General features: G+C 38.0%; 1 protein-coding gene across 5 annotated transcripts in view; it reads left to right on the forward strand.

The window, feature by feature from the left end:
- LOC131150521 (uncharacterized) overlaps positions 1-26,576 on the forward strand; it is a 110,666-nt gene that overhangs the window by 63,057 nt on the left and 21,033 nt on the right. For 4 of the 5 annotated variants that reach the window (XR_009135552.1, XM_058101281.1, XM_058101284.1 and 1 more), the window contains 3 exons: positions 5,048-5,157; positions 13,139-13,189; positions 18,701-18,759. Coding sequence is in view for 4 of the 5 variants with exons in the window: in XM_058101281.1 (XP_057957264.1) it covers positions 5,048-5,157; positions 13,139-13,189; positions 18,701-18,759 (220 nt within the window). In the remaining variant the exon portion in view is untranslated. The remainder of the gene's footprint in view (positions 1-5,047; positions 5,158-13,138; positions 13,190-18,700; positions 18,760-26,576) is intronic. The other variant, XM_058101283.1, reaches the window with a different exon arrangement.

The following is a 26,576-nucleotide window of genomic DNA, read 5'->3' on the forward strand; positions in this document are numbered from 1 at the left end:
GAAAAGATATACATGGAGCAACCTCTTGGTTATGTTTCTAAAGGAGAGGATGGTAAGGTATGAAGGTTGCATAAGGCCATTTATGGTCTTAAGCAGTCTCGTCAAGCATGGTTTGACAAATTTAGTTCAGTGGTTTTTGCATTTGGGTTTGTTTAGTGCTACTCTAATCATTCAGTGTTTTTTTTCTAGAACATGAGGTGTGGTACTTCTAGTCGTTTATGATGATGAGATCATCATTAGCAGTGACGAAAAGAGGGATTGCGTATTGCTAATGGTTATTTTGGTCATTCAATTTTTAGTTTGATAGCTATGAGACCTACGTGCTAGCCAACTGCGCCATGGCAAGTGCCTCTGCCTCAGTACGGGTGGTCTCGGGTTCGAGACTTGGGAGCGGCCTCTCCAAAAAATAGGGGTAAGGCTTGCCAACATCCACCTCTCCCAGACCCCACTAAAAGTGGGAGCCTTGTGCACTGGGTACGACCTTTTTTTAATTTTAGTTTGAGCTACAGTTCTGTTAGTGTGAGTTAGAAAGGGTATTATGGTCGTTGGTATGTACTTGACATATATTATGAATAGAGGGAGAAGCCTATCATTTAGGTTAGGTCTTCCATTTTACCAAATTATTCAACATGGTGTCAGAAGCAAGGTCCAATCCTAGGTCCCAATCTCATACTTCAAGGCCTTCTCGTCTACAAGCCCATGACCAAAAATGGCCAAAAGTGGTTTGACGTTGACTATATGTGCGATGAATGTCTTAATGATTCCATCTATGAGCCTGATGAAGAAGAATTTAGTGGAAGGCTGAAAAAGAAGAACAACTTGCAGAGGAAACAACAACTCCTAGAGGAAACTCAATAATAAATACGAAGATGGAGATCCAACAGTTGGCTTGTTAGGAGGGCCATCAGGGAAATTTGACTACTATGTCAAATATGGAGAAAAGAAGGCACAATATAATGATGATCTTCCCCAAGTTAACATGCTAATACCTTCAAGCTATGAAGGTGATTTTCTACCATTAGAGTATGAAAATGTGAGGTCTCGAACAAAACACTCCTGGAAGATCAAAGATCTAATTGTCGTCAACCTAGACGGATCTACTAAGTAGGTGTCTCTAGCAGAGGCAACCCTCAACTGGAGTTAGAGAATGCCCTTGTCCAAAATAGAAATTTACAACAAGTTGTTGATAACCAAAAGGAGCTAGCCAACAAAGTTGAGAACAAGTTTGACATCGCATCCATCCTCATTGATAAATGTCCAAATCACATTCAGAGGTTGCATGAGGAACTTATTCAAATGATCAAGCACATGTCAGCATTCTCTCCTACTTTCAAAATGAAAGAAGCAGAAATGCAACACCTTAAGGCTCAATTGAATTCTCTCAAGCAAAGCCAGCAACAACAGCATAGACAAGCCAGTATAGATCCTCAATATCCGCCATCTACTTTGGTTTTCAGTGACTCCTTTCTTCATCTCAAAAAAGGCAGCATACTCAAAAGTCCAACCCAAACCCAGAGGGTTGAATCAATAGCAACCTTCACTGCTCAAAAGAAGGATAAGCAAAAAATTAGAGAATCAAGCATCCCAGGTCGTGAACCACATATCTAAGTTTTGGAGAAAGAAAACTCTTTTCTCCAAACTTCTAGTTGAGATGGCTGATCCCTTGTAGCAGCATCCTGAAGAAGCAGCAAAAGAAGACGCTCCAAGATCAACACTTCCTGTCATGATAGATGGCGATTCATCTGAGGAAGAGATGCACCTTCTTAGAGCTATGATGATGACCCAACCATCCACTCACAAATCGGAATACCACAATCCCACAGATGCTGAGGGGATAGATGACAACATTAATCTCTCAGAGAATACCTCATCTGCATGTTTGATGCACAGCAGAGCTGATGAAAGAAGGGGTCACACTTAAGGAGGTCATAGGAAGGGCTATTTCCAAGTTCATAGGAAGACTTAGAATTTGGTCGATAAATCTTGGAGATAACAGGCAGCTGCAGATATCACAAGTACCAAATCTTGATGTATTCATATCAACAATCATTGAAGAATTCTGTGGTTAGTGGGAGGACCATGTTACTCAAGCTATAGAAGAGTACATGAAGATTAAATGCTGCTCACTTAAAAGAAAAGATCTAGAGAAGCATTATAATCGTGTCTCTGAAAGATATTAGTCTCTCTGCGGACCAGATGACATCAATCTCAAGCAAGCAAACCTCAACAGCCTGCCTTATCGACTAGGAGAAGTTCTATGAGAACTTCAATGAGTGGAAAAAGATTTGAGAGCACTTAACCCTAAGTGCATCGCAAAACCAAATCCTAATGCTCAAACCAAAATTAAACCCTAGGCCTCAATCCTAAGGAAATTTTTGTTTTTGTTAATTTGCCACAGTAGCACTAATTGTAGACGACTGAGTTTGAAGTTGTTGAACCATGCAAACGAGATTGCTATTCTGCTCTTGGACAGACAAGATGATGTACTCAGCTGCCAAGTGGAATGGCTGGGTACATTTAAAGTGTCAATGGTAGAATCACCCTTGTCAAGAGAATTATTAGCCCAAATCGGTTTCCCATGTTGATCCAACAGTGATGAACAGTATGTTTGTCTTTGCCACAATGTGTGCAAACACAAGAATTTCCACGATGAACTCCTCTTGATATGCTACATATGCCATGATCATCATCAAACCTTGTTCTAGTCCTCTAGATTATCTCCTGCCATGGCCAGGGGCGGTGTTAGCCATGGCTAAGTTATCAAAAGACAAAGCATGATAGGAAGACTAAAGCCTTCAACCATCTTTGGTGATCCATTGGATTTTAGCATTTGCTTCATTCATGAATGGTATGAATTCACTAGCAAGAGTCTGAATGTGGATGGGTTGAAGCTTAGGACTCAAACAAGACAGAAACTTAGAGCCAAGAACTTTGTCCATTGCCTCTTAATCATCTTAATAATGGAACAAAGTGGTTGATAGATGTTAGACTTTGGGGTCTAAATAAGGGCTAGACTCCTAATGGTCTAATATTAAGTGAACCAGTGTTGTTTGTTTGGGCTCTAAATGGGTACTTATGGATGTTGAATGTGGCCTCTGGATGAATCAGCATCTTTCTCCTCACTGATTCAGTCAGCAACTGACACAAGTTTGCAGACAATCAATCATGAACACACACAGTGTCAGAACAGTATTTACATGTGACAAAGCCTGTAGAACAGAGGAACAGCAACAGCAGTGTGCCAGAAACAGATTGCAAATGATTTAACGTCAGTAAACCACCACCAAGGATGCTGCGCAGCCTAACTGAGAGGAAGTATCCCTAAAAGACTCTCAAACCAACCAAAAAAAGAGATTTTAGAACTGATTAGGAAAATATAAGGGGGAAAAAAAAAGAAGAAAAAACAGAGTACCAAAATCAACTCAGATAAAAGGGAAGCTATTGCCTGGTACAAAGTGGCTTGGTTCAAAGGTCATAATGCCAGACATGCTGTTATTCTCTTTCCCTTTTAGCTCTGTTTTCCCCAGACATGCTGTTATTCTTTGGTTAGCTGTCTTTAGAATCTAAACTCTTGACGGATTATCACAGAGGAAAACTCTTTTATCCCAAGATTGCTTTTTATGTCATAATGCAAGGGGATTAGGAATCATCCCTTTTTTTTTCCCTTGCTGTCATACAAGCCAGATTTATATCAGAGTTGCTGAGATTGTGAAAGTCCCAAGTCATAATACTTTCTTGGGGGGGGGGGGTGTGGAGCTGTTAACAAAGCTGGATAATTGTCCCTTTGCTGATCTATGCAGTCTTGCTCTGGCTGCCTGTGTCCACCATATTTGGCAAGTCAGAAACAAAATAGCTTTTGAAGATTTGAATCTCAAGCTTAATGAGATTGTTTGTACTATAGTTGCTGGATTCAATGCTGTATCTCTTTAGGTAAAGAATTTAGCAGATTCAGTGAATTTTGCATATTGTATTTTTATCTGTTTCTCGTTGATCTAATATATGAGCACTTACCTTCTAAAAAGAAATCAGCTCAGATAAATCAGATTTACAGGAGATCAATGCTCTGATACTGTGTTGTAAAGTTAGAGATGGAAGAGGCAAGAAGAAAAGAGGAGAAGAGGAGAATAAGGAAAGATGAGGAAAAATCAGGCGGCAGTTTCCTGGAGCATATGTACAGCTCCAGGTCTGTCCTCTTATACATTAATAATAATAAAAAAGGCACCAAAGACAAAATGCCTCACACAAACCACATAATCACTGAAAATAGCACTCTCTCCTCTAGTATTTTATAATAAAAAAAAATATATAAATTTCAGCTGATCTATCCCAAATTTTGACTGAATTTTCCAAAATTTTAATTTTTTAAGTTGAGTTTCGGCCGAAAAATTGCAGAAATTAGAGGGTAGCCTTTCCATTTGGAACCCTCCTGAAATCTGAAATTTTTGCTGAAATTTCAGAAATTTGACCAAAATTTATTACCATGCAAAAGGAAAGGTATGAGGGATCAAAACAATAAACATTTCTTTTTGCTCAAGCATCTACACCCATCCAAGCCAGTTAATCCTCAACCAACTCTCTGATAAACGGAAAGGCCTGTAATTGAGAGATCAAAATTCCAGAATTGCCTAGTTATGGAAAGTGTTTTGATAAAGCTATCCTTGTTGTAGTTGTACAGTGTTGCTAGGAATTGTCCTCATTATTAGCCATTGGTTCTCACCCATTGTGATTGCAAAATTGGAATACGTCCATCACTTAATTACTTGACTAATTTGTTTTTCTCTTCACAATAATTGAATGTTGAAATGTTTGGTGTGAAGTATGTGATTATTTCAAAACACTATTCTTTATCTATTTTTTTGTTTTTGCAATGGATTACATAGTTGGTGTCCTTATTGATATATAAGTATATGAGAAAGAAAGTTACTTAAAATTTTGGAACTTATACTTTGTCTTCTTATGCTTTTAGTTACTTCACACAATTTATTTTTTGACAATATTTTGCTCACTTTGACTTTGATTTTTAATATTCATGATGTTGCTTGCCTAGGATGGTCTCATTTGGGATGGAAGATTTTGCAAAAAGATATGGAACTCTGAAACCATCTCAGTTTGTTGATGTAGTCTCGCTTGTGGGTGACAGATCCGATAATATTCCAGGTTCTGTTCTGCTTCTTCATATCAGTTGTCCTTGCATAAGCACTTCTTAAACTTCTGTTGTAGCTTCATACTCTAGCTTCAAACTGGAATATGATGGAATAGGAATCAATTTTTCCTATTTTTTTTTTTCTAATGTCTCCAAATCATTTTTTTTAAAGCAAAAGAAGAAATTCATTGATTGATTAAGAATATTCAACTAGGAGAATAAGACATCTTTACAAAATCTAGGATAATCCAGATAAAAAAAAAAAAGAAACAAAGGAGAACAAAACGAAAAACCAGCACACACTGTCAATCCAACAAATATCGCCAAGCAAACTGAATATCTGAAAAGCTCACTCCCTTAAAGTTCCCATGACCCACACGCACCAAAGAGAATCCATGTAATGAATCTTCTCACGAACCAGCAGAGGCAACAAGTTTCTTCCCTGAGAAAATACATGCATTGTGTTCCAGCATTAGCCCCTAAATGACTGCAAAAAAAGAACATCTCCAGAGAACTGCACTGCCCCTTTTCTTAGCAAAAATGACAAAGAAACTGTCAACAAATTCTTCACTGTCTCAGGACAAACCCAATGTTCTCCCAAAAAATGAAATAACTTATTCCATACCTCCAGGAAAAATCACATGGCATAAAAAGATGTGACCAACATCTGGAGAGAGCTTTCAATGGTCTCCTAATCTACAACAAGTTATTGGTATTGATTCTATTAAGTGCAACCAAGCAGATAAGAACCCTTGATTTTAGGGGGGACTTTGACCTTCCAATTGTGAAATTACTGGAGTAGTATTATACTTTGAATTTGAAATTACAGCCTGGAATAAAATTTATTTGGTAACTTACTGTTAGATCTTCCCATCATTCTCTCTTCCCCCCTCCCTTTCTGTCTCTCCTTTTCGTTTACTCCACTTCGTTGCACTGAAGAGTGTAATGTAGGAACCCAATTATATAATTGAAAATTGAAATTTTAAGTTAATTTTGCTTTTAGGTTCCGAGAGGGATATTGCAGACAGAGAAATTCATTGTTAAAGAAGAAGAGTTTGCAACAATATGTTGGTCAAGTTATTTAAGGCTTCTTTTCTGAACAATGTCTGTGCTGTCTTTATAGAACTCTTTGGGCCCACCTGAGAAAGATCAATGTGCTCAGCTTCAGAGCTCTTTGGGCACACTTAACAAAGAACAATGTTCTCAGCTTCATTAAATTTTGTTTTGGAAATGATGTGTCCGAGCCCCTTTGGACACTAGACTAATCCATGGGGATAATCTGCTCAGCTTCATTTTTAGTCCTGCTTTCCTGCAATTGCTTACATTTACATGCTTAAAAGGGTAAAATCTGGTCCCTGATTTGAAGGTGGCTAGGTGTTATTCCACACTAAACATTTTAATGGGTTCATTAGGTTCTCTCAAGATCAATCTGAGGATGTTTGGTTGTGGCCAACTGGTGACCATGCCCTGAGAATATTTTTGAGATTTACTGATTGAAAAATGAAATACAATTTGGATGTGATTCCTTGTTGCTTTAATGAGGAATCCTGGACGATGCATTCAGAGAATTATACAAGGAAACACATCTGAGTTTTGATGAGATGGAACTAAAAAACAACCATATTTATTGAAGAAGCTGTATCGGATTGTGAAACCTTTATATGGTCCTGTTGGTGTTGGTTGGGACTTGGGACGATCATTGAAAGACTGTCGTCGTTGATGATGCTATATGTTGAGATTATATTGTGGCACATTTAATTTTTTAACCTGCAATAAATTTGGATAGGAATTCGAAGGAGAAGTTTAGGCTGTGAAAAGATGAATTTCCAGTGATTCTCTTGGACTTTAATTATGGGTTTTCACTGTTCTTTTATAGCTGAGAGAAAAGTTGTTAAAATTGATCTTCTGGGATATGCTTTAGTTGTATATCTGAGTTCGCTGCTAGACAAAATTCTTTTGTGGTGCTGAATTTTGAGGAAATGAAACAGATGATTGTGTTTTGTTATGATCTTTCTGGACTACATAGGGGTTCAGGGGGTTGTTCTTGAGAATTGGGAGGAGGGTTTATTGGGTTGAGGGCCCGAGGCTTCTCAACAAGGTGAAGTTTGTAATGGCCTTGAAGATGGTTTTGATAACCTGGAAAGATGATGAGGAGATTAGAGAGGGGGAAGGCTGGTACGTTGAGTCTGTGGTTTGTCTGATATTTGTGATTTTTAAGAATAATCAAGAGAAATTTAACCTATAGTCCATTTGAGTTTGATGGTAGTTCAGACCCTCAATTGTTTCTTAGATTGGCTAGTCAACACAGCTATTTTATTGGTATGGATTTTATGATCAACAAGGGATTCACTTTGCTGAATCAAAACTACGTGGATTGGCAAAATAATAGTGGAAAAAGTTTGAAAGGGACATAGGTATGTTGGAGAAGGAGAACCACCAATTTACACTTGTTCTTAGATGAAAAACCTTTAAAACAGATGTCCTAATCAAATCATTCAGCAGACTAATTGTATGACTGCGAACAGTTGTTTGTCTGAATATGGATGATAGTAGAAAGATTGCCTCGGGTTAAAAAAAATCCTTGGCCAAATCCATAGCCAATCTCCTTGGCAAAATCCAAAGACTCCCACCTTTATGTCTTAAGGTTTATGGTTTTCAAATTGCATGAACTCTACATCTCAAGTTATGAAGTTCCATCCCTAGTGCAAGTTATAATTGGTCAAGAGGTAGCCATTATCTTATCCAGGATGTTCAAGAGGACTCGAACTTTTTGAAGATATGCGCACCATTGTTTCAAGTCCTCACGTGAATTATTGTGTAATTATTACAATTACATTAATCATTTTTCAGTTGTTAGTGTGCAATTTCCTGACCTTTCAATGTACATAACTCATGAATCTTCCTATTAAGATGTGCTCCTGCCTCGTAGACTGGTCTTTAGTGATCCTAGACACTGTTGAAGCCTTCCAGGCTAGACAGGGACCCCAGATTATCCCCAAACTTAGTCACTGAGACTTGCAATGAAATCCAAGATAAGTTGCAGCATGGAGACTGAATGCTTGTTAATTGCTCTATTTTTGAAATATAGTTTCCCCCTTCTAAATTAAATAATGAGACACAAATGGTGGTTCTATAATTTATTGGAGATTATTTAGCTATTGAATCCGTCATTAAGGCCTCCCTAGAGATAATTTCCTCTCCATCCATTTATGCTGCTTCTTTTCCCTCCACGTGTTCTTTGACCAAAATTGGTGAAACTTTTCCATTCTTGAATATGGACGGAATGATTTACTTAATTTGCCATTCGATTTGGATATCTAATTATTTTCTTGCTTGGAGGACATCTTAATGATTTACTTAATTTGCTGTTAAATTTGGATATCTAATTAATTTTTTGCTTGGAGGACATCTTACTTTTTCAAAAGGCGTTAGTGACTTGGTGCCTTCTATACTAGTTATAGGTAACTTCACTGGATCAGCTAGTGCTTCTTCAGTTGGAACTTTCAAGTGATAAGTCTTTAGATGAAGGACCTATTTCCTACATTCCTTTGGTGATTGCGATACGATTCAACTAGTTCTTCATTTTGCTGGTTAAATTTGCTCTAGAATGTTATATATTAGGAATTTTAGTTAATTTTAAGATCTTTTTATATTCTAGTTATTTTGGTTTTTATTAGATATTTAATTTTTTAGGGTTGGTTTTAAAAATTTTGATTGTTTAATCATTAGGGTTTCTTAGTTGCCTATAAGAATAGGCTTAAGGATGTAAGCAGTTGATTTTAGAATAATTGATTGCTTAACCTCTTTTCACCAATGTTTGAGTCTGTCTGTCTGTCTGTCTCTCTCTCTCTCTCTCTCTCTCTCTCTCTCTGTCTCTCGTTGCTATCTCTTATCTTCTTCTTTTCTTCTATTTCTGTCTCCTCTTCTATTCTTCACTTATGCTTCTCTCATTTATCTTCTATTTGGCTATATTATTTTCACTTTCTTATATTTAACCTTTCCTGTCCTGCATATTTATGCCTTCTTTTGGTGCCAAATTTTGGGAATACTTTACTTTTCTTGAAGCTAAAGTGTGCGAGGTAACCTTTGTTAACCCTAATTTTCTAAGATGCGTTTAGGAGGAATGGTGAAGAAAATATTTCTGTTAAAGCCTGGTATACATTGTGATATGGGACAAGGAGCTGGACCATGGTTTGACCCTTGGAGATTAATGGAGAAGAATTGGTGAGGGTTGTTATATTTAATTAATTAGTTTATTATGTGTGTTTCGGATTATGTGTATTTTTTGGGGGCTTGTATGTGTATTTTATGGGCGTGTTTGTAGTTTAATGTTGTTTTAGGGGTATTTGTGTAATTTCATGTGTTATTGGCTTTCTTAAAACTAGTGTGAAAGCCATGTAGAAGGTTATCTGTTGATGAATTTTTGATTTGCAAGAGAACGTGCGGTTTTCCCCTTGTATTTTCCTTCTTCCTTCTTCCTCTTCTTCCCTTCTCTTCTCTGTCTCTCTCCAATTATGTGTTGACAGTAGTTCCATGATGCTGTCCTGCATCATTTGTTATCAGAACTGGCCACAATCACACCACTTTTCCATTTTCAATCTTCCATTTCCTCCTGCACTCTTCTTCTCTTTTCTTACTCTTCCTCCTATCTTCTTCTTTCTTCTCTTCCTGTTCTTCTCTAATTCTCTGTTCTGCCTTCAATTTGTCTTGCACGGATATTTTCTTCTCCTCCTTTCTTCTTCCCCTTCTTCTCTGTTCTGTATCTAATTCTCTTTCTGTCTCTGTTCTTCCTTCTCTTCTGTTCTGTTCTGTCCCAATCTCTCTGCTGCCTTCTAATTCTATTCTGTAATTCTGCTTCTGTTTCTCTCTGCCTAGTTCTCTAATTCTCCTTTTTTTCAAATTCTCTCCCATAACTCTCTCAATTTTCTATCTGATCTCTGATTTCTTTTGCTGTCACTTTTACTTGCAGCAGTTTCTGTCGTACAGAAATTCCTCACTTCAACCATTCTTCTTCTTCTTCTTCCCTAGCCATTCGCCCCTTTGAAATCCCAAGTTCCTATAATTATTTCTGCACACCACTACCACCACCATTGCAGTGCTCAACCCCATGATCTACCTTCGCCTGAATACCATTGGCAGAGGGCCGTTGCCATTAGCGCACAAGCCCCACGTGCCAGCAACATGTGTGAGGAAACCTGCCTGTCTCTCCTTTATTCTCCAGTTCTGCAGAAATTGCTCCAACTGTGAGAGTTTGGGTATTTCCCAGATAATTTGATCTGCAGCAAGATATTTTGGTTGGGAGCATGATATTTTGTGAACAAGTGCAACATTTTGATAAGAAAGACTGGAAATTGAAAAAATCACCCCCTGTTTGGTTTGTAGAATCAGGCTTGGAATGGAATCAAATTTTAGGAATGAAATCGTATTCTTGCGTTTGGTTTGCAGAGTCATGGTTGGAATCATGTTCTGACTGAAGTACAATTCGTTAAAGTGGCGGAATCATGATTTTGGTCCAAATGTGCTACAAATTCATTATTGATGGAAGATTTCCTAGGAAGGTGGTTTCAAATGGAGTCACTCATATGCAACTTCATTTGGGCCCCTTGCAAAATATTATGACATATCTTGGATAGATAACACTACTTTTTACATGTTTGTGAAAGATGTTTGGCTCCTATTAAATGGGCGACTATTTTGATAATGTCTGGTGTGATATATACCCATGAATATTGGCTATGTACCCCCTGGTTCTTTGGATGATTTGAGTGTGACTCAAGGACGTGATAACACATATGTCTTTCATTATAATGATAAGGATCATTTTGAAGCCCGCTTTACCAAGCAACCAACCAAGACAAAGTATTTGTGAGAGTTACCCAACTTGAAGACACAACAAGCAAGGAAATGGAAATGCATGTGTTTGAAGACATTCAAAGTCTTTCAAACATTCTTATTATTGAGTTTGTCATTCCTGATGTGTTCAATGATGCCAATTCTCAATTCAAGTCTATGGTGTTGCAAACAGAATGTGGTTTCTTGCATCCACCCAAGCATTGGATTTCGAAGAGTCCAATTTTGTTTCTTGCTTCTGATCGTGCAACGTCCCGAAATTTGAGGCCGAATTTTTTCTAACTAGGGGAGATTTGATGTAAGACAAGAAGCCGGACCATGGAGAAGAAGCCGGACCCTTGTGGGAGATTTGATGTAGGACAAGAAGTCGGACTCCTGTGGGAGATTAATGGAGAAGAGTTGGACAAGGATTGTATCAAATAGTTTATTATTTGTTCTTACTTAATTGGTATAGGATTATGTGTATTTGGTGGTTTGTTTGTAATATTTGTGTATTTGAAGGGTGTGTTTGTAATTTCATGTAGTTTTGGGGTATAATTTCTTGTGTTATTGGCTTTCTAATAAATAGTGAGTGAAAGCCATGTAGAAGGTTGATTGTTTATGAATTTAAATTAAAAGTGAACGTGTGATTTTCCCTTTCTATGCCGTTTCTTCTCTCTTCTTCTTCTTCTTCTTCTTCCCTTCTCTCCTCTATATCTCCCCAAATGTATGTTGGCTGTAGTTCCATGATGCTGTCCTGCATCACATTGTTAGCCCACAACCTAACAACTTAAGCTTTTAGGTGAAATGGTAATCTAGTTTGGCATTTGAGCCATCGTTGCTAGGAGGTCCTGCGTTCTAGTATTGTTGCCAGCATTTATTCTTTAGTTAAAAATTATCATCTTCCCTGCAGTGGGTGTTACTTACCCCTTCTGTATCTATCCATATGCAGTTGCAATCTGACTGCATATGCGAGGTAGCTTAAAGCTTGATATACATTGTTGGCCTCTTACCTAACAGCTGGAGCGTTTAGATAAAATGGAAATCTAATATGGTAGTAGAGCCATGGTTTCTAGGAGGTCCTAGGTTCTAGTCTTGTTGTCTATGTTTACTGCCTGGTGGTTAAAAATTATCGTGTTTCTTGTAACAAGTGTTATTTATTGATTGCTTATCTTGCCTTGTGCAATTAAGATGCCATGTGAAGGAGTGTTAAAGCTTGACATATATTGTTGACCCACAACCAAAATGCTTAATATTTTTGGTAAAGTGGTAATCTAACATGTGACTAGAACTCTATGGTTTCAAGGAGGTCCTAGGTTCTCGTCTTGTTACCTGCATTTATTGTTTAGTTGCTAAAAATTGTAACCTAAAAGTTTCTTTGCATTATATTTGGTTGTCATATTTGGAAAGGTGCAATATGTCTGTATGATGTGTAACTTGTTGCAATTTGTGAGATTGAACTCTGCCCAATATTTCCAACATTGTTACTTTCACGTGGACTTCTTTGTTATTTTATTCACATGAGCTGGTTCCCCTCACATTGAACTACAAAAGCAAGGAAATTTACTTAGCAGCAGAATTATAAGAGGAGGAAGCAAGAAAATCTATTTAATGATTTGCATGCATGCTTTTCACTGAATTGATGACCGTGGGAAAACACCTAAAAAATGCATAAGCTTCAGATATTTTCTGTTGAGGAAAGTTATGTTATTTACAGAGATTGAAAAAAAACATGAGTGGGGGAGGCAGAAATGACTTTCTAAAATAAAGAGCAGGGGAGACATGTATTCCACCTATTCACTTTAGGGCAGTACATATTGTCCTCAATTGTCATGATCTTCTGAATGACCTGGTTTTTCCAGGTGTATGAATTACTGATGAGTTTATTTGAGATTCCCGCTTCCTTTATAATGCTTGCTTGATCCTTTGCCATGCATCATTTAGGGGTCTAGCTATAACATTTATCCATAGGACAGAAGTAATTCAGATAAATTATCAAAGTTGTAAAGGTAGCTAACATATTATTTCAGATTTATTTCTTCCCATGCTTCTCCAATCTATATTCAACAATGCAAGTCTTCAACAAGATAACAGTTGATGCGCCTCATTTTTTTTTTTCTAAGCAATATTTGATATGTCATTGTTTTTGTTGAACTTTTACTCCAGGAGTTGATGGAATTGGAGATGTGCGTGCTGTGCAGTTAATCACTAAATTTGGTATGTTATATCTCATACTTTCTCTTGAATTGCAAGTTGTAACTAGGGCGTGGATGCAGTTTCAGTCTATTTATTAACACAAGGCATGTTTTAAAATAGGAAAATTCAAAAATGAGAAGAAAGAAAAGTTTCCTATCCTTATTTATACAAACAAAAGGGTAGCCAACTGATTTGATGCAAGCTAAATGATTTAATGCCCTAAGGAACACATGAGAAAAGAAAAGGATGATTAGAATCCTCAAGCAGTCAGGGTTAGAGTCTGGTAGAAAATTATCAAAAGCTGTTGGCCCAAATAAAATCTTTTGATATTTTAAAGTATATTAATTGAGAAAGAATCTAAAAAACTGGAGAATAAGGTATCCTCCAAAAAAGCAGAAAAATTAAACTAGTAAAAAAAAAAAAAAAACAAACAATTAACACAAAAAGCAAATCAATAGCTTCAAAACACGTTCCCTGGAAAAACCAGCAACAACAGCTCATAAAGAAGCCAAATACTGAATTTGTCCACACCATAACCCAAGCAGTCTCTCTTTTCCCCTAAAAAATGTTGTTCCTACTCCTATCTAATACCCCACAACACAGAAAACAAACACATCTGAATAGAGCATATTTCACATACATCCTGAGGTAATGCCTTAGATAGCCTCCTACTCTACAAAAGATTGTTAGTGTTAACTCTATTAAGAACAACCAACCAAATAAAATCCTTTTAGAGGGAACTTTGGCCTTCCAAATTATATGATTGAAAGAAAAGGACATGTTCTCTTGGTTCAAGAACAAAGAGAAAGAATTGCTAAAAATTTCTCTTGAAGACTCCAGCACCAAATTCCTCACATCCTCCCTATTGGAAGGACAGCAATGCTCCAACAAACTCAATGAACGCACAAGCTCCTCCACTTCTTTATCTCAAATATATATGGAAATGAAAATCCCACAAAATTCCCCTTATAAGAAAGCAAAAATGAATAACGGCATTCTGCAATGAAGAAAGATGATACAAATGAGGAAATGACATGAAAAAATCGTATCCTCCACCAAAGGTCTTCCTAGAAGCAAATGTGCATCCCGTTGCCCACCACAAAGTATTAGGTGGAAAACGTGGATAAAGTTGAGAAATAAATCTCCAAGGACTCCCAAAAGAAGATGTAAAACCCAAATTTAGTATCCCACCTTTTTTTTTGTACGCCAAATTTACTTTTAATTACTTTATGCCAAAGTGAGTTCTCCTTTAAAGGGAACTTTCACAACCATTCACTCATCAAGGTAACGTTTGTAGACATGAATCCGAAGAACCAAACCCCATCTTCTTTTAACCCACTCACTACTTCCCTTCTAACCAACTGATCCTTTCTTCTCTCCAACCCCCAAACCAAAGACATTCACTCATGATTCTCTCAATAGTCCTTGCCACCCCAATAGGAACTTAAAAAATGGGCTCAGGATATAGAGTTATACTAGAAAGATAAAGACTAAATAAGAGTTACCAAAACACCTGAATAAAAAGAGCACCTGTCCACCCATCTAGATGCTAAACCACCTTCTCTCCAAGACCTAGGATTGCCACTGAAAGGACTCCATAAGTGCATTAGAGGCTAGTCTAGGGTAGCACACTTCGCTATATAAGTCAACTCCAAAGATCTAGCATGTCGTAGATTAATACTCACAATCCCACTTTTTCCTTAATTCACCTTTTGCCCAGAAACAAGCTAAAAAGTTGTAAAGAGCATATTAAAAGAGGACTCCCTGTGATTGTCTAAAAAGAAGATAGTATCATCATGACCATCTCACTACTCACCTCAACACCTCTAAGATCCTCTATCAACCACCCTCTCTAACAATGTACTTAAACAACCAATAACCAAGACAAAAACAAAAATATGGTGAAAGGATCTCCTTCCCTAATACCCCTCAAAGCTGTAAACCATGTTTTAGGCACCACATTGATACTTAATAGAAAATGAAGCATTAGATAAACGACCCCTCATCCAAATTCTCCTCCTAAACCCAAAACCTGTCCTCTGCAAAACCCTATCAAGGAACTTCCAACTGACTTGATCAGAAGTCTTTCCAAAATCCAATTTAAATATAAATCCCTCCCTTTATTATTCCATAGATCCTCCACACCTTCATTAGCCACTAAAATAGCATCCACAATCTGCCTACCCCCACAAAAGCACTCTGAGCCTAAGAAATTCTACTTCCTATTACTGAACTCATCATATTTGCAGCCTGTTGTGATAATATTACACTCTGGTAACTGGATTAATAGGCTGAAAAGTCAGCGACATGTAAAGATCTACTCTTCTAAGGCACCGAAGAGATGAACGTAGAATTAATGCTCTTGCTCAAAACACCATTAAAGAAAATTGGGGCCTCACAATTACTAGCCAATATAATATGCTTTTCTCTCATGTCTTTCTTTGTTCATGGTTCGATATTTTGGTATCCTAGACGTAGAGGAACCACGCCAATCCATCCCAAACTTGGTTGTTAAACTTTACTGCGGTGACAATACTGTTGGGGGGGGGGGGGGGTTGTCCTGCAGAATAATAGCTCGATGCCAGGATGATAAAAGCTTAACACCTCACATTTTTATTATTTTTTCAATATAAAAAAGAAAAAAAATGAAACGGTCGTCATACTCAAAACCCCAATTAGAATTATGACATCCCTTCTCTCCCACTTCACATCTTGGGGGGCACCGTTCTTATAGAGAGAAACACCTTAACAATCTTCATTCAATCCACTTTTGACCACATCCCAACAATCCTTTAAAAAAAAAAAAAAAAAAAAAAAGGCCATACTAAACCCATCCAGACCTGGAGCCTTATCCCTATCCATCTCAAACAAAGATTGCCTAACCTCACTTTCCTCAAAAGGTCTCTCCAACCAAGACTGTTGATCCAAAGAAATGGGGTTCCACTCAAAGGTCCTCAATTATTGGCCTTCTTCCATCCTTCTTAGAAAAAAGATCTGCAAAAGCATATGTAACTCACTTGCTGTCAACCAAGATTAGAAATAATCTCTCCCTCCCTCACTTCCAGCTCCCTAATAACACTCCTCTTACCATTAGAAAAACTATGAAAGAATTTAGTATTACAATCACCCTGCCCAACCCATCTGTACTCTGTCTTTTGCCTCCAACTCCTCAGTTCCCTAAAAGTGACCTCCTCTAACTCATTTATTAAACCCACCACTTGACCTCCTCATCCACAAAAAGCATTGCTTCCTCCTCTTTTCTATCCAACAATCTTCCCAAAATACTGTTTTTCTTAATTCTTCTATCTCCAAAAACCTCGCATTCCACCTCTTAAACACATCCTTATGCCTTTTGAGCTTTCTCCTAAACCTATAACCCTTCCAACCCTTATCGACCTCCTCATTCCAAGAATCCCTCATCAAAGAAAGAAAATATTTATGACCCAACCTAACATTTTTAGACTAATAAAATAGGAAAATTATTAGAGATAGACCTCGACAAATCCAGTTGAAAGATTTTTAAATTCGTCTTGCCACTCACCACAAAATAGAAACCTATCCAAATGACTAGCAACAACCCTCTCCCACTCACCAAGAAAATAAAGCATTATCCATTTGAAAGTCTCTTAACCCACATTCCATAATAAGCCTATCAAAATTACTCATGGTAGAAGTGATTCTCCCTTTTTTTTAATCCCTAGGGAACCTAACCACATCAAAACCGCCCCTACTAATCACCTAGGCAGACAAAGCTCAAAAACTGCATAAAGCTCCTTTGAAAAAAAAAAAAAATCTAAGCACTGACCTAGAAAGATGGTATATAGTTGAAACCCATCACTAACCTCTAATATCTAACAAGTCTGTCGCGGAACTGGACTATTGATCTTACAAATGGAATGAGGGTCCCAAATAATCAAAATCTCCCTTCCAGACATTTAGGTAGGAAGAAGCTCCCATTCCTTAAATCTCCATTCTCGATACTCCTATCCATCCCCGTATCTGCCATTTCAAGTTTGATTTCATGAATAAAAACAAGATTAGGAGAACTTCTACACCGAAATTCCTTAATGAGCTCTCTTCATTACATCCCCTAGTCCTATCACATTCCAACTAATTTTATTCATAAGTTACTAGTTTATCCCTCTTACCAATGCCCTTACCTCCTCCTTAATTAATAGAACTAGATAACTTATTCAACTCCTTTTGCACCTTCTTTCGCTTCCTCTCATAGGTCCTAGGAGAAACTACCACCCTCAAATCCTTCCCTAGAGGATTCACAACCTTAACACCCTCCATTTGGAATACGTTCTTATTAGTAATTTCCAGCATATTATGAATGGCTAGAGCACCTTTTTGAGAATTTAGAACCTTCTTGTTTTCCTTATTTGATTCAAGCACAGCATCATCCACATCATTATGAAAGGCAGGTACATTTCAGACAGCAGTAGGATAACAAACCAAGTGACATGGGACGGCAGTAGGACCACAATGCTAGTGAGAAAAAAATCCAATGATCCCTCCTCAATTACGTCTTCTACTTGATCCTCTTTGTTCTTTAAATGGTGAATCTCAACCTTTACTTCTTCAGAGGAATTCCTAGGCCCATCTCTAACAATCATGGGCCCAAATAAATATTTATATCCACAGGTTAATTGTTTTGTAAATAAAGGTGCTTAAAATATGGAGATTATTATAAGGAATCCATGAGGAATTTCAGTACAAAATCCATTTTCCGATTGTGCTTTATATACTCAAGCAAAATCATTTGATTTGCATGAGAACTCCATTTTTTCTGGATGTCAAAGAGCTGGGGTGGCTCATAAACTCTTGGTTTAAATTCTAGAGCAAAAGAGGGTTGAATCCCTGGTCCATATAATGGTGGAAAATTTCACTAAGAAGGTTGAGTGGCAGTTGGCCGAGACAAACCTCACAACTGCTCTTACTGGGTTCTCAGAGTTTGGATGTAACCTTGGTGGTAGAGGCAGTGGAGGATGTTATAAGAAGGGGAAGGAAAGGCTTTGCTTTTGAGTGATTTTAAAATAGCTCTTGAGAAGGCTTAAGAGTTTGTTGGGGTTTTCTAGATAAGATTTTAGAGAGCAAAGGGTTTGAGCTGAGGAGGTAATGGATTAGACGCTGCCCTCACCTCAATATACCATTCTTTGTTATTGTTAAAGAGGAATCTATGTGATGCAGCGAGCGTGGTTGAAAAAGCGATTAGGCTCCATATTTCTAATTTGGAGTAAGATTAGTCCTAATGATGTTCAAGGGAAAGAGAGAAATTTGTGGCAAAGGAGATCCTTTTGCATGGGCATGCAGTGGTGGAGGATATGGAAGGTGCCATTGGAGTTACAGATGATCATGAATGGGTATATGGCTGACTAATAATTGTATAATTTGCAAAAAGTCATATTTGTTTATTGACTTATTTGTTCTATCTTATTTTTGTTATTCGTCCTAGTTGCTTACATTTTGGTACTGGTTCTCACATTGTGATAATTTGCTTTCTGGTGAATTTCCCAACTTCTCTTATAGGAACAGTAGAGAGCTTGTTAAAGCAAGTTGATCAAGTTGAAGAGGAACGGATCAGGAAGGTATGACTAATCACTAGTTTTGTAAATCAGTCCATTTTGTTTGATTTTTGGCTACACCAAACTCTGAACCAGTGACTGACATATTTTCATTGAACTGGCAGGTTCATTTGTTCAGTTTGGTTTCTTAACCAGTTCATGACTGTTTAAAAAATGTTGAACTTCAGTGATATATATATATTTTTAAATATTTTATTTAAATATATCAGAAGTCCTACTACAGGATTCTTTTAGAGAATGAAAAAGGCCCAAATTTGGAATCCATGGAAATTTAGGTAGCCTCCCTGAGATGGAGGGGTGTGCTGGGGTGGTGGTGGTGGCTGTTTGTAGTTGGGAAGATGCCCTCAATCTTTCTACAAGCCGAAGTGGGACAATTGAGTGAAAGCACCTGCTCGCTTGCTTATGCACAAACAATGTAAGGGAGGATGTTTAGGGCTTTACCCTCCATTGTCACAAATTGTTTGGGGATGAGGCGGTTAAGCTTTTTGTTCCCTTAAAAAAGGAACCCCTCCCTTCTTCATCGTATAGTATTTTGTACTTGCATGACTTTGTGCTCTTAAAAGAAAATTCAAAATTTTAAATTAAAAATAAAATAGAAGCTGAACACAAAATTAATAAATTGTAAATAAAATTAAAAATACTTATATATTTATAATTTAATTTTTTTCGGTTCAATTTTCATTGAAACTGAAACTTAAGTTGAAAACCAACAACAAGAAGAAGAAGCCTCAAGTCCTTCTAGGTGGGGCTACCTACATGAATTCTTTTCCGCCATTTTACTTGATTGAGAGCATTTTATTATGATAGATTAAAAGCTATTAAATCCTTCCTCACTACCTCATCTCAAGTTATTTTAGGCCTATTTTTATCCCTTCTCATGTCATAAACAATAACTAATTCACTCCTCACATTGCCTTCAACCGATTCTATGCCTAGTTTATTGCATATATGCTAGTTCCGTAATTTATCTTCTATGTTATACCACTCATCAAGCTTACATTCGCATTTAGACAACTTTTACTTTATATATATTTTGTTTCTTAGTTGCCCAACATTCTGAACTATAAAGCATAGCTGGCTTTATAGCCGTATTATAGAACTTTTCTTTTAATTTTAAGAGTATTCTATGATCACACAACACATCTGACGCACTCCTCCATTTTACCCAACCCACTTCAACTCTATGTATGGCATCCTTGTCAATTTCCCCTTCCGCTTGCATAATAGATCTAAGTTATTGAAATCTACTAGTGCTATTAGTTTCTTGATTACTAAGTTTAATCTTCTCTCCAATACTCTCCCTTTACTAAAATTATATTTCATATACTCTATCTTATTCTTATCATAAAACATTTGGACTCTTGAGCTGTTCTCCAAACTGAAACTGAAAACCAATTTTATTAAAATTGAAAGATTGAATAAAAACTGGAATTAATGAAGAATGGAATGAAGAACAGTTTGGCTTTGATTCAGTTTCAGGTTTTTGGTAATTCTCTTAAACCTGGACTAGATGGTCATAATCCATAGCAAATGTTTCATACTTGCATTGCCCTTCATATTGTTGCTAGAAAGGAATAATTTCAGCTATTAGGTGGTGTGTGTGTGGGGGTATTTTTTTCCCTTCCTATCTTTTTGTTATTAATATCAGGAGGGGGGCTGATCTGGAGCAGTATGTAACTCCTAGGACTGACAACTGCTGTTTCTCCCCTTATTCCCTTTTGTTCATCTTCTTGTCTCCTTTTCTTCTCTAATCCTAATTGCTTTATTTTCTTCATTAAATATTCAATTTATTTCACTTTTTTTACATGTTACCAGAGCTAGAAGCTCCTCAAAATATTGGCATAGGCTAGGTAATTAGCTCCTCTTTTTCTCCCTTCTATTTTACCCTAGTTGACTCTTAAACCAAATGGCTTATTTTGTTTAAGACTCAATTGGGGCTTCTTAATTATTAGACTAGAAATTCAACAGGTTAGGGATAGGAATAGTGGCAAAAGATTCTCTCACGCGAAGCAGTGGAGGCATAGAAGGTGCTGCTGGTGGAATCCTCAACCCACACTTCCAAGTTCTCAAGAAAAGTCTGAATAGATAGAATTGATAACCAAAGTGGAAATGGAAAATTTTGTACTCCATTATTTGGAGTAACATAAATATAAGTACATGATAGCCTTGCATATTAAATATGCATAGGGAAATGACTTCTTAACGACAACTATTTTGACTTTTCTAGATTCAAAGACCTTGTAAATACACTTTGGAACTCGACTCATACATAATGACATTGGACTTGGGAAATGACACGCTTTGACCAGAACCATAATAATATCTGGATAATAATTTATAGCCATTATTGCAGCTAACAAGGCATAGAGTGACTGTCCTCCAGAAAATATTAATTAATGCTCCACTAGTTCAGCATACCATCAAATTGATATCTGAGCAGGCTCTTCTTTGATAGTTTTTAGATGGCTGCTAGGTGCGGAAGAAACCTTGGGTGAAGAGCAGGAGTTATGCAACTGTTGAGATCTTTCATGATCTACAATAGCAAATTTGAAACCTTAACGAGCTGTTATTCATGCAAATAATCAGGGAAATGAAAGGAGGTAGGATCATTAACATGTAAGAGAAATTGAAGTTGAAACCAATCAATTTTTAGATTATAAAGTTGAATATTCCAGCAATGGAAGTAGTTCTGGACTCAGAAAGCATGTTCACCACAATGGAAGGCCTGGACGGTGGGAGGTTCATATTGGACGAACTCTTCAAAACTCTAAAAGAATATGGTGTTCAGGTCCATACCGCAAAATATGATGGTGACATGGAACCTAATAAATTTTTTGGCTGGATGGGCAGCATAGAGAGCTGCTTTTAGTACAGAGATATTCCTGAAGATGGGAGAGTCAAGCTGGTGGCTTCAATTTTGAGGGGAGCTGGACCCTTAGTTAATATTTTCCAGAGGATAGTTCACCCTTTACCTTGTTAGTTGCAATAATAGTTATTAATTATTATAATCTATGGCATTATTATGGTCTAGTCGATCAAAGTTCATTATGAGTCTAGTTCCAAAGTATGAGGTCTTTTGAGTCTAGAAAGGTCAGAACAGTTGTAATCGAGAATAGTCATTTTCCTAGGCATGTATAATGTTCTAGGATGTCATGTATTTATTGTTACTGGTTACTTCAGTTATTTAGTATTATTGCTCTGTTATTGCCATGTTAGTAAGGGCGAGTTAATGTGTTAATAAGGGTGTTATGTTCATAGTTTTGTAGGTGGCATATATTATGTATAAAGAGAGAGAGACTTACTGCTGTTCCAATTTACACAATAATCCTGATATGGTTCTAAAGCTTGGTCTCCAGATCTAAATCCTAAGTGCTGCCCCCATTGTAACCGAAGCCTAAAACCCTTAGTCTTATGTATGTCTACCATTCTAGGAGAATTGCTAGCACCACCATAAGCCTGAAAACCATGTGGCACTCCCAGAAGATACAGAAGTTGCAGAAATGTCCCTGGACAACACTTCCAGTTTATGAACACCAAAACCCTTTTAGATCCTGCAAAACCAACATGATAGTACCCCACAACACTGACTGAAATCCCATTATCGGAGTTATCCTCACGTGCCATGGTGTGAAGCCTCATACGGCCATGTTTTGGGTTGGATTGATCTTATATTGTTTAAATCCCTCTATAGACCATATTATTGAGTTTTTGGTGATGGAATTTTGTCTAAAAAATTCTCACTTTTTAGTCGTGCATGTGCAGCACTCCGGGAATGATTGTGTAGTAAAGGCTGTTTGTCAATGCTTCCTGAGGTCATGGGCTTGAAACAGTGTTTTCTTGCTTCATGATCCTATTTCCCAAGCTGTTAATCTTTCTATTGCCATTTGGAAACATAAATGCACCTGTACCCAAAATCCAATCTCTAATTTCCCTTGCTAATTTCTTGCCACCCTTGCATTATTATTTTGTTAGTACTTCCTAATTTTTCCTCTGAGGCCTTGTCCCATTCATAGTGGAGGACCTTAATGATTGAAAAATGTGTGCATTATAGGATAATGACACTTGAGAATTGGTATCATTTCTTGTTGACAAGTCAGTGGTTGTTTGTTGGTGAGCGTATGTTGTGAACATCAATGCTTGTGGCTCATTTGAGGGCCCACCTTGTTGCTAAAGGATATACTTAGGTGCGGTTTGGACATTCTGACACATTCTCCTTGGTTGCCAAAATTGCCTTAGTTTGTTTGTTTGTCTCCTTAGCCACATTGGCCTGTACATTAGTTACGAAGATGTAAGGAATGGCTTCATACATGGTGATCTTTAAGAGCTCTATCTGAAGCAACCACTTGGATTTGTTGCTCAAGGGGAGTGAGGATTAGTGTGTCATCCAAAGAAATTTGTAGACACCTTATTTGGCCCTGTCATTATATAGCAAAATTTGGGTGTTTTCATTTTCTTTTTAAATTTCAATTTTAGGCATAGTTAGTTGGTTTTTGCTTTGGGCAAGCTTCACAATTCCATGCACCTGCACACACAAAACAAACAGGTTAGCAGCAGCCCATCAAGAGGCCCAAACTTTGGGCTTGTTTTGTAAATTGAGTCCCACTGTGGGCCTGTGCCAACATTCAGCCCATGCTGGGCTGGTTTGCAATTGAAGGCTCATGATGGGCTTTCCTTGGACTAAGGCCCAGCCTGGGCAAGTTACATAAATATATATATAATGGAAAATAAGAAATCAAATCAGATTTCTGATTAGAGTAGCTCACCATTGTCTACCCCCTATTTCCCTCTGTTTTAAGGCAAGCCTTAATTTTACCCACCCACTTCCCCTCTGCAGCTGTAGAAAGGAGCAGGCTTTGAGGAGTCTTCTTTCCTTATTGGCCCCTACCCTTTTCTCAATAATTGAAGGGCCAATTGAGGCCCTTCCCTCCCATTTCTGCCTATAAATAGCCATCCCCATGGAAGAGAGGTGGGAGGGGGAGGGGCTGAAGATTGAATTCTGATAGTGAGAGAGAAACATAATAAAGTGAATTAAGGAAAAGGCAGAACTATGTCAAAGGGAAGAGAAGGTAGAACTCTGCTAAGGTAGAGAAGATGAAGCCAGAAAGAAGAGGAGGCTGAGAAGCAGAAACGAGGAAGAAGCTGAGGTGGAAGGTCAGGCAACATCGAACGAGGAAGAGAGAGAGACTAGAGGTTGGTCCCCCACCCCACCACCCCCCCCCACCCCCCGGGCGGGGAAAAAACCAATAACTTTGTTTCTTTATTTGGTTGGGTTTTTGTGGGTATGTTCAGTAGTATTTTGAATGGGACGTTCGATTTTTTGGGTTGTTAACTTGTTGGATTTAATTTAATTTCTCCAAACAGAACCCCCTCAAATCTTAATTTCAAAACCCCTTAAATCCCCAAGTAGAGCCCCTAAAGTCCCCTAACAAAACCCCTTGCAATTTGGGCCCAAACACAACCTCTTTCCCCAATTTTTTTTAAAAAAAAAATCCTAGGCAGACTCAGATTTTTGGCCGGGAACCAAGATGTCCAAACCCGAAAACCTAGGTCAACATACCCGGATCTAGGTCCAAGTCAACATACCCGAGAACCCCCTCAGGTCCAATGACCAAGGTTCGACCCAACCATCTTGACCCAGGTCAACATTGACCTAGGTTAACTGACCCATCCCCAGCCCAATCAATTGACTCGCCTAGACCTAGACCTAGTAGCCCACTAAGCCCAACACTTAACCAAACCCTCCCACAACCCAACCTATAGCAACCCAAACCCAATTCCTAACAAACCAAACCAGCCACACAGGCCCATTGGGCTTGTCCTAACCAAAGCCCCACGCAACTAGCCTACGCCAGTGCTGGCCCAAACCAACTAGGCCCATCCCAGTCAACCTAGACCTAAGCCCACAAGACTTGTAACCCAATCACCCCATCCTAGGCCCAAACTAATTAAACCAAACCAAACCTCCCAGTTGGACCAAGCCCAAAGCCCTAGCCCAAACTAAAACCAACCTAAAACTCCAAAGCCCAATTCAGCCCTAGGCCCAATTTGACCTAACCCTAACCCTAAACCAACCCCAACCTTAACGGCTTAACCTAGCCCTAACCCAACTCAACCCTAACAAGATCCCCACCTAACTCTAAACTAGGTTAGAACGTAGGTCAACCAACCCCAACCCTGTTTGGTTCTCGGGAAAATAGCCAAGAAACACCCAAAAAAAAAATAGCGGATCAAGTAGAAAGTAGAAATAAAAACTCCAAAGCAACCAAAAAAAGAAAAATGATAAATATATAAAAATAGGGGAGAGGGGGTATACCTTCGAATTTAGCTCTGATTTGGTGTTGGTGAGTCCTGGCAGAGAGCTCAAAGCTCTTTGCCTTCATAGATTTGTGCTCATCCGACAAGAAAAAGAAGAGAAAGGGGGTTAGAGAAATGAGAAGAAAGAGAGAGTTTGAGATGAGAACAGAAAGAGAGAGAGAGGTAAGGATAGGTTTACCGTAAGGGGCCTACGAGCAGTGGTGGCCGGAGTTGGCAATGGCCATTGCGGCCAAGGCTGGTAGAGCAGTGGCTGAGAGAGAGGGGATTTAGAGAGACAAGGGAGCAAAGAGTGAGAGAGAGGGGATTGAGAGAGATGAGGGGGCTGAGAGATAAAGAGAAGAGGGAGCAGAGAGAGAGAGAGAGAGAGAGAGAGAGAGAGAGAGAGAGAGAGGAGAGGGTTTGATATGCTTTTGGGAGAAGTTAGAAAGAAAAGAAAAGAAAAAACAGAAAATAAATGGAAAAGAGGAAAAAGAAAAAAAAAAAAATATATTATTAAAAAAAATTTTAAAGTTGGAGACATGTCACTATCTGCGGTGACACAGTACCACCACATCCGTGTATTTGGGGGTGATGTGATGTGATCTTGGCCGCCCCTTTTGTGTTTTCTCTAGACAACCAGATTGCTATCATGTTAGTGATCCGCTCCTTTTCACTTCAGCCAATCACCTTCTGCCACGTGGAGGCGATGTTACCTGCCATGTGTCACCCCTTGACTTTTCAAAAAAAAAAAAAAAACTAGGATCATCCTTTGCCACCATGTGTCACAAGATATGGCTGACATGTGGCAGCCCATTAGCCCAGTTTGACTCAGGTCAACGCAAACGGATTCATTGACCTGGTTCAAATAAGTTGAATCGGTTTGACCCCAATAAAATTGCATTTTTAATTCATTTTTACTTCATGCAAAAAATAGCAAAAAAATCATAAAAAATTAGGGAAGATCAGAAAGAATCTGGAAAAATAATAAAAAATTCTGAGAGCGACTTTTGACTTGAAGGATTGAAAAAAATAAAAATAAAAAGTAAAATCCAAAAAATAAATACAAATTGAGAAAATTCCTTTAAAGTCTTGAAAAAGTGCAGAAAAAAAGCTAAAAAATAGAGAAAAGTTCGAGAAAATTTTTGGAACCATTTTTGCTTAGTTTAGTATGGTTTCCCTTGTGGGGTTTGCTTGTACTGTGCTCTGTTTGCTGCATGAATGAATGTTTTGCCTGTGCTTTGATGTGTGTGTGTCTGCATGATTGTGTGTGTGCGCACACCTCCATGAGGAGGAGCGTGATGAATTGGGGTTATGTAATCCCTGGTTGTTACTTGAGGGGCAAGGAGTCTAACAGAATCACTTCGGGTTTGCACGATTGTGATTCTATTGGACCCCTTGATTTATGTGCATTTTTGGCTTGCTTTGTGAGTTACATGCTTTGAATAAATGCCTGCTCTATGGATTGCATGTTTTGTTGAAATAAAATTTCCATAATAAATCTCCCTCTAAACTTAGAGGTTATGACT

The sequence above is a fragment of the Malania oleifera genome, chromosome 3 (assembly GCF_029873635.1).
Source record: "Malania oleifera isolate guangnan ecotype guangnan chromosome 3, ASM2987363v1, whole genome shotgun sequence".
Taxonomy (NCBI): Eukaryota; Viridiplantae; Streptophyta; class Magnoliopsida; order Santalales; family Ximeniaceae; genus Malania; species Malania oleifera.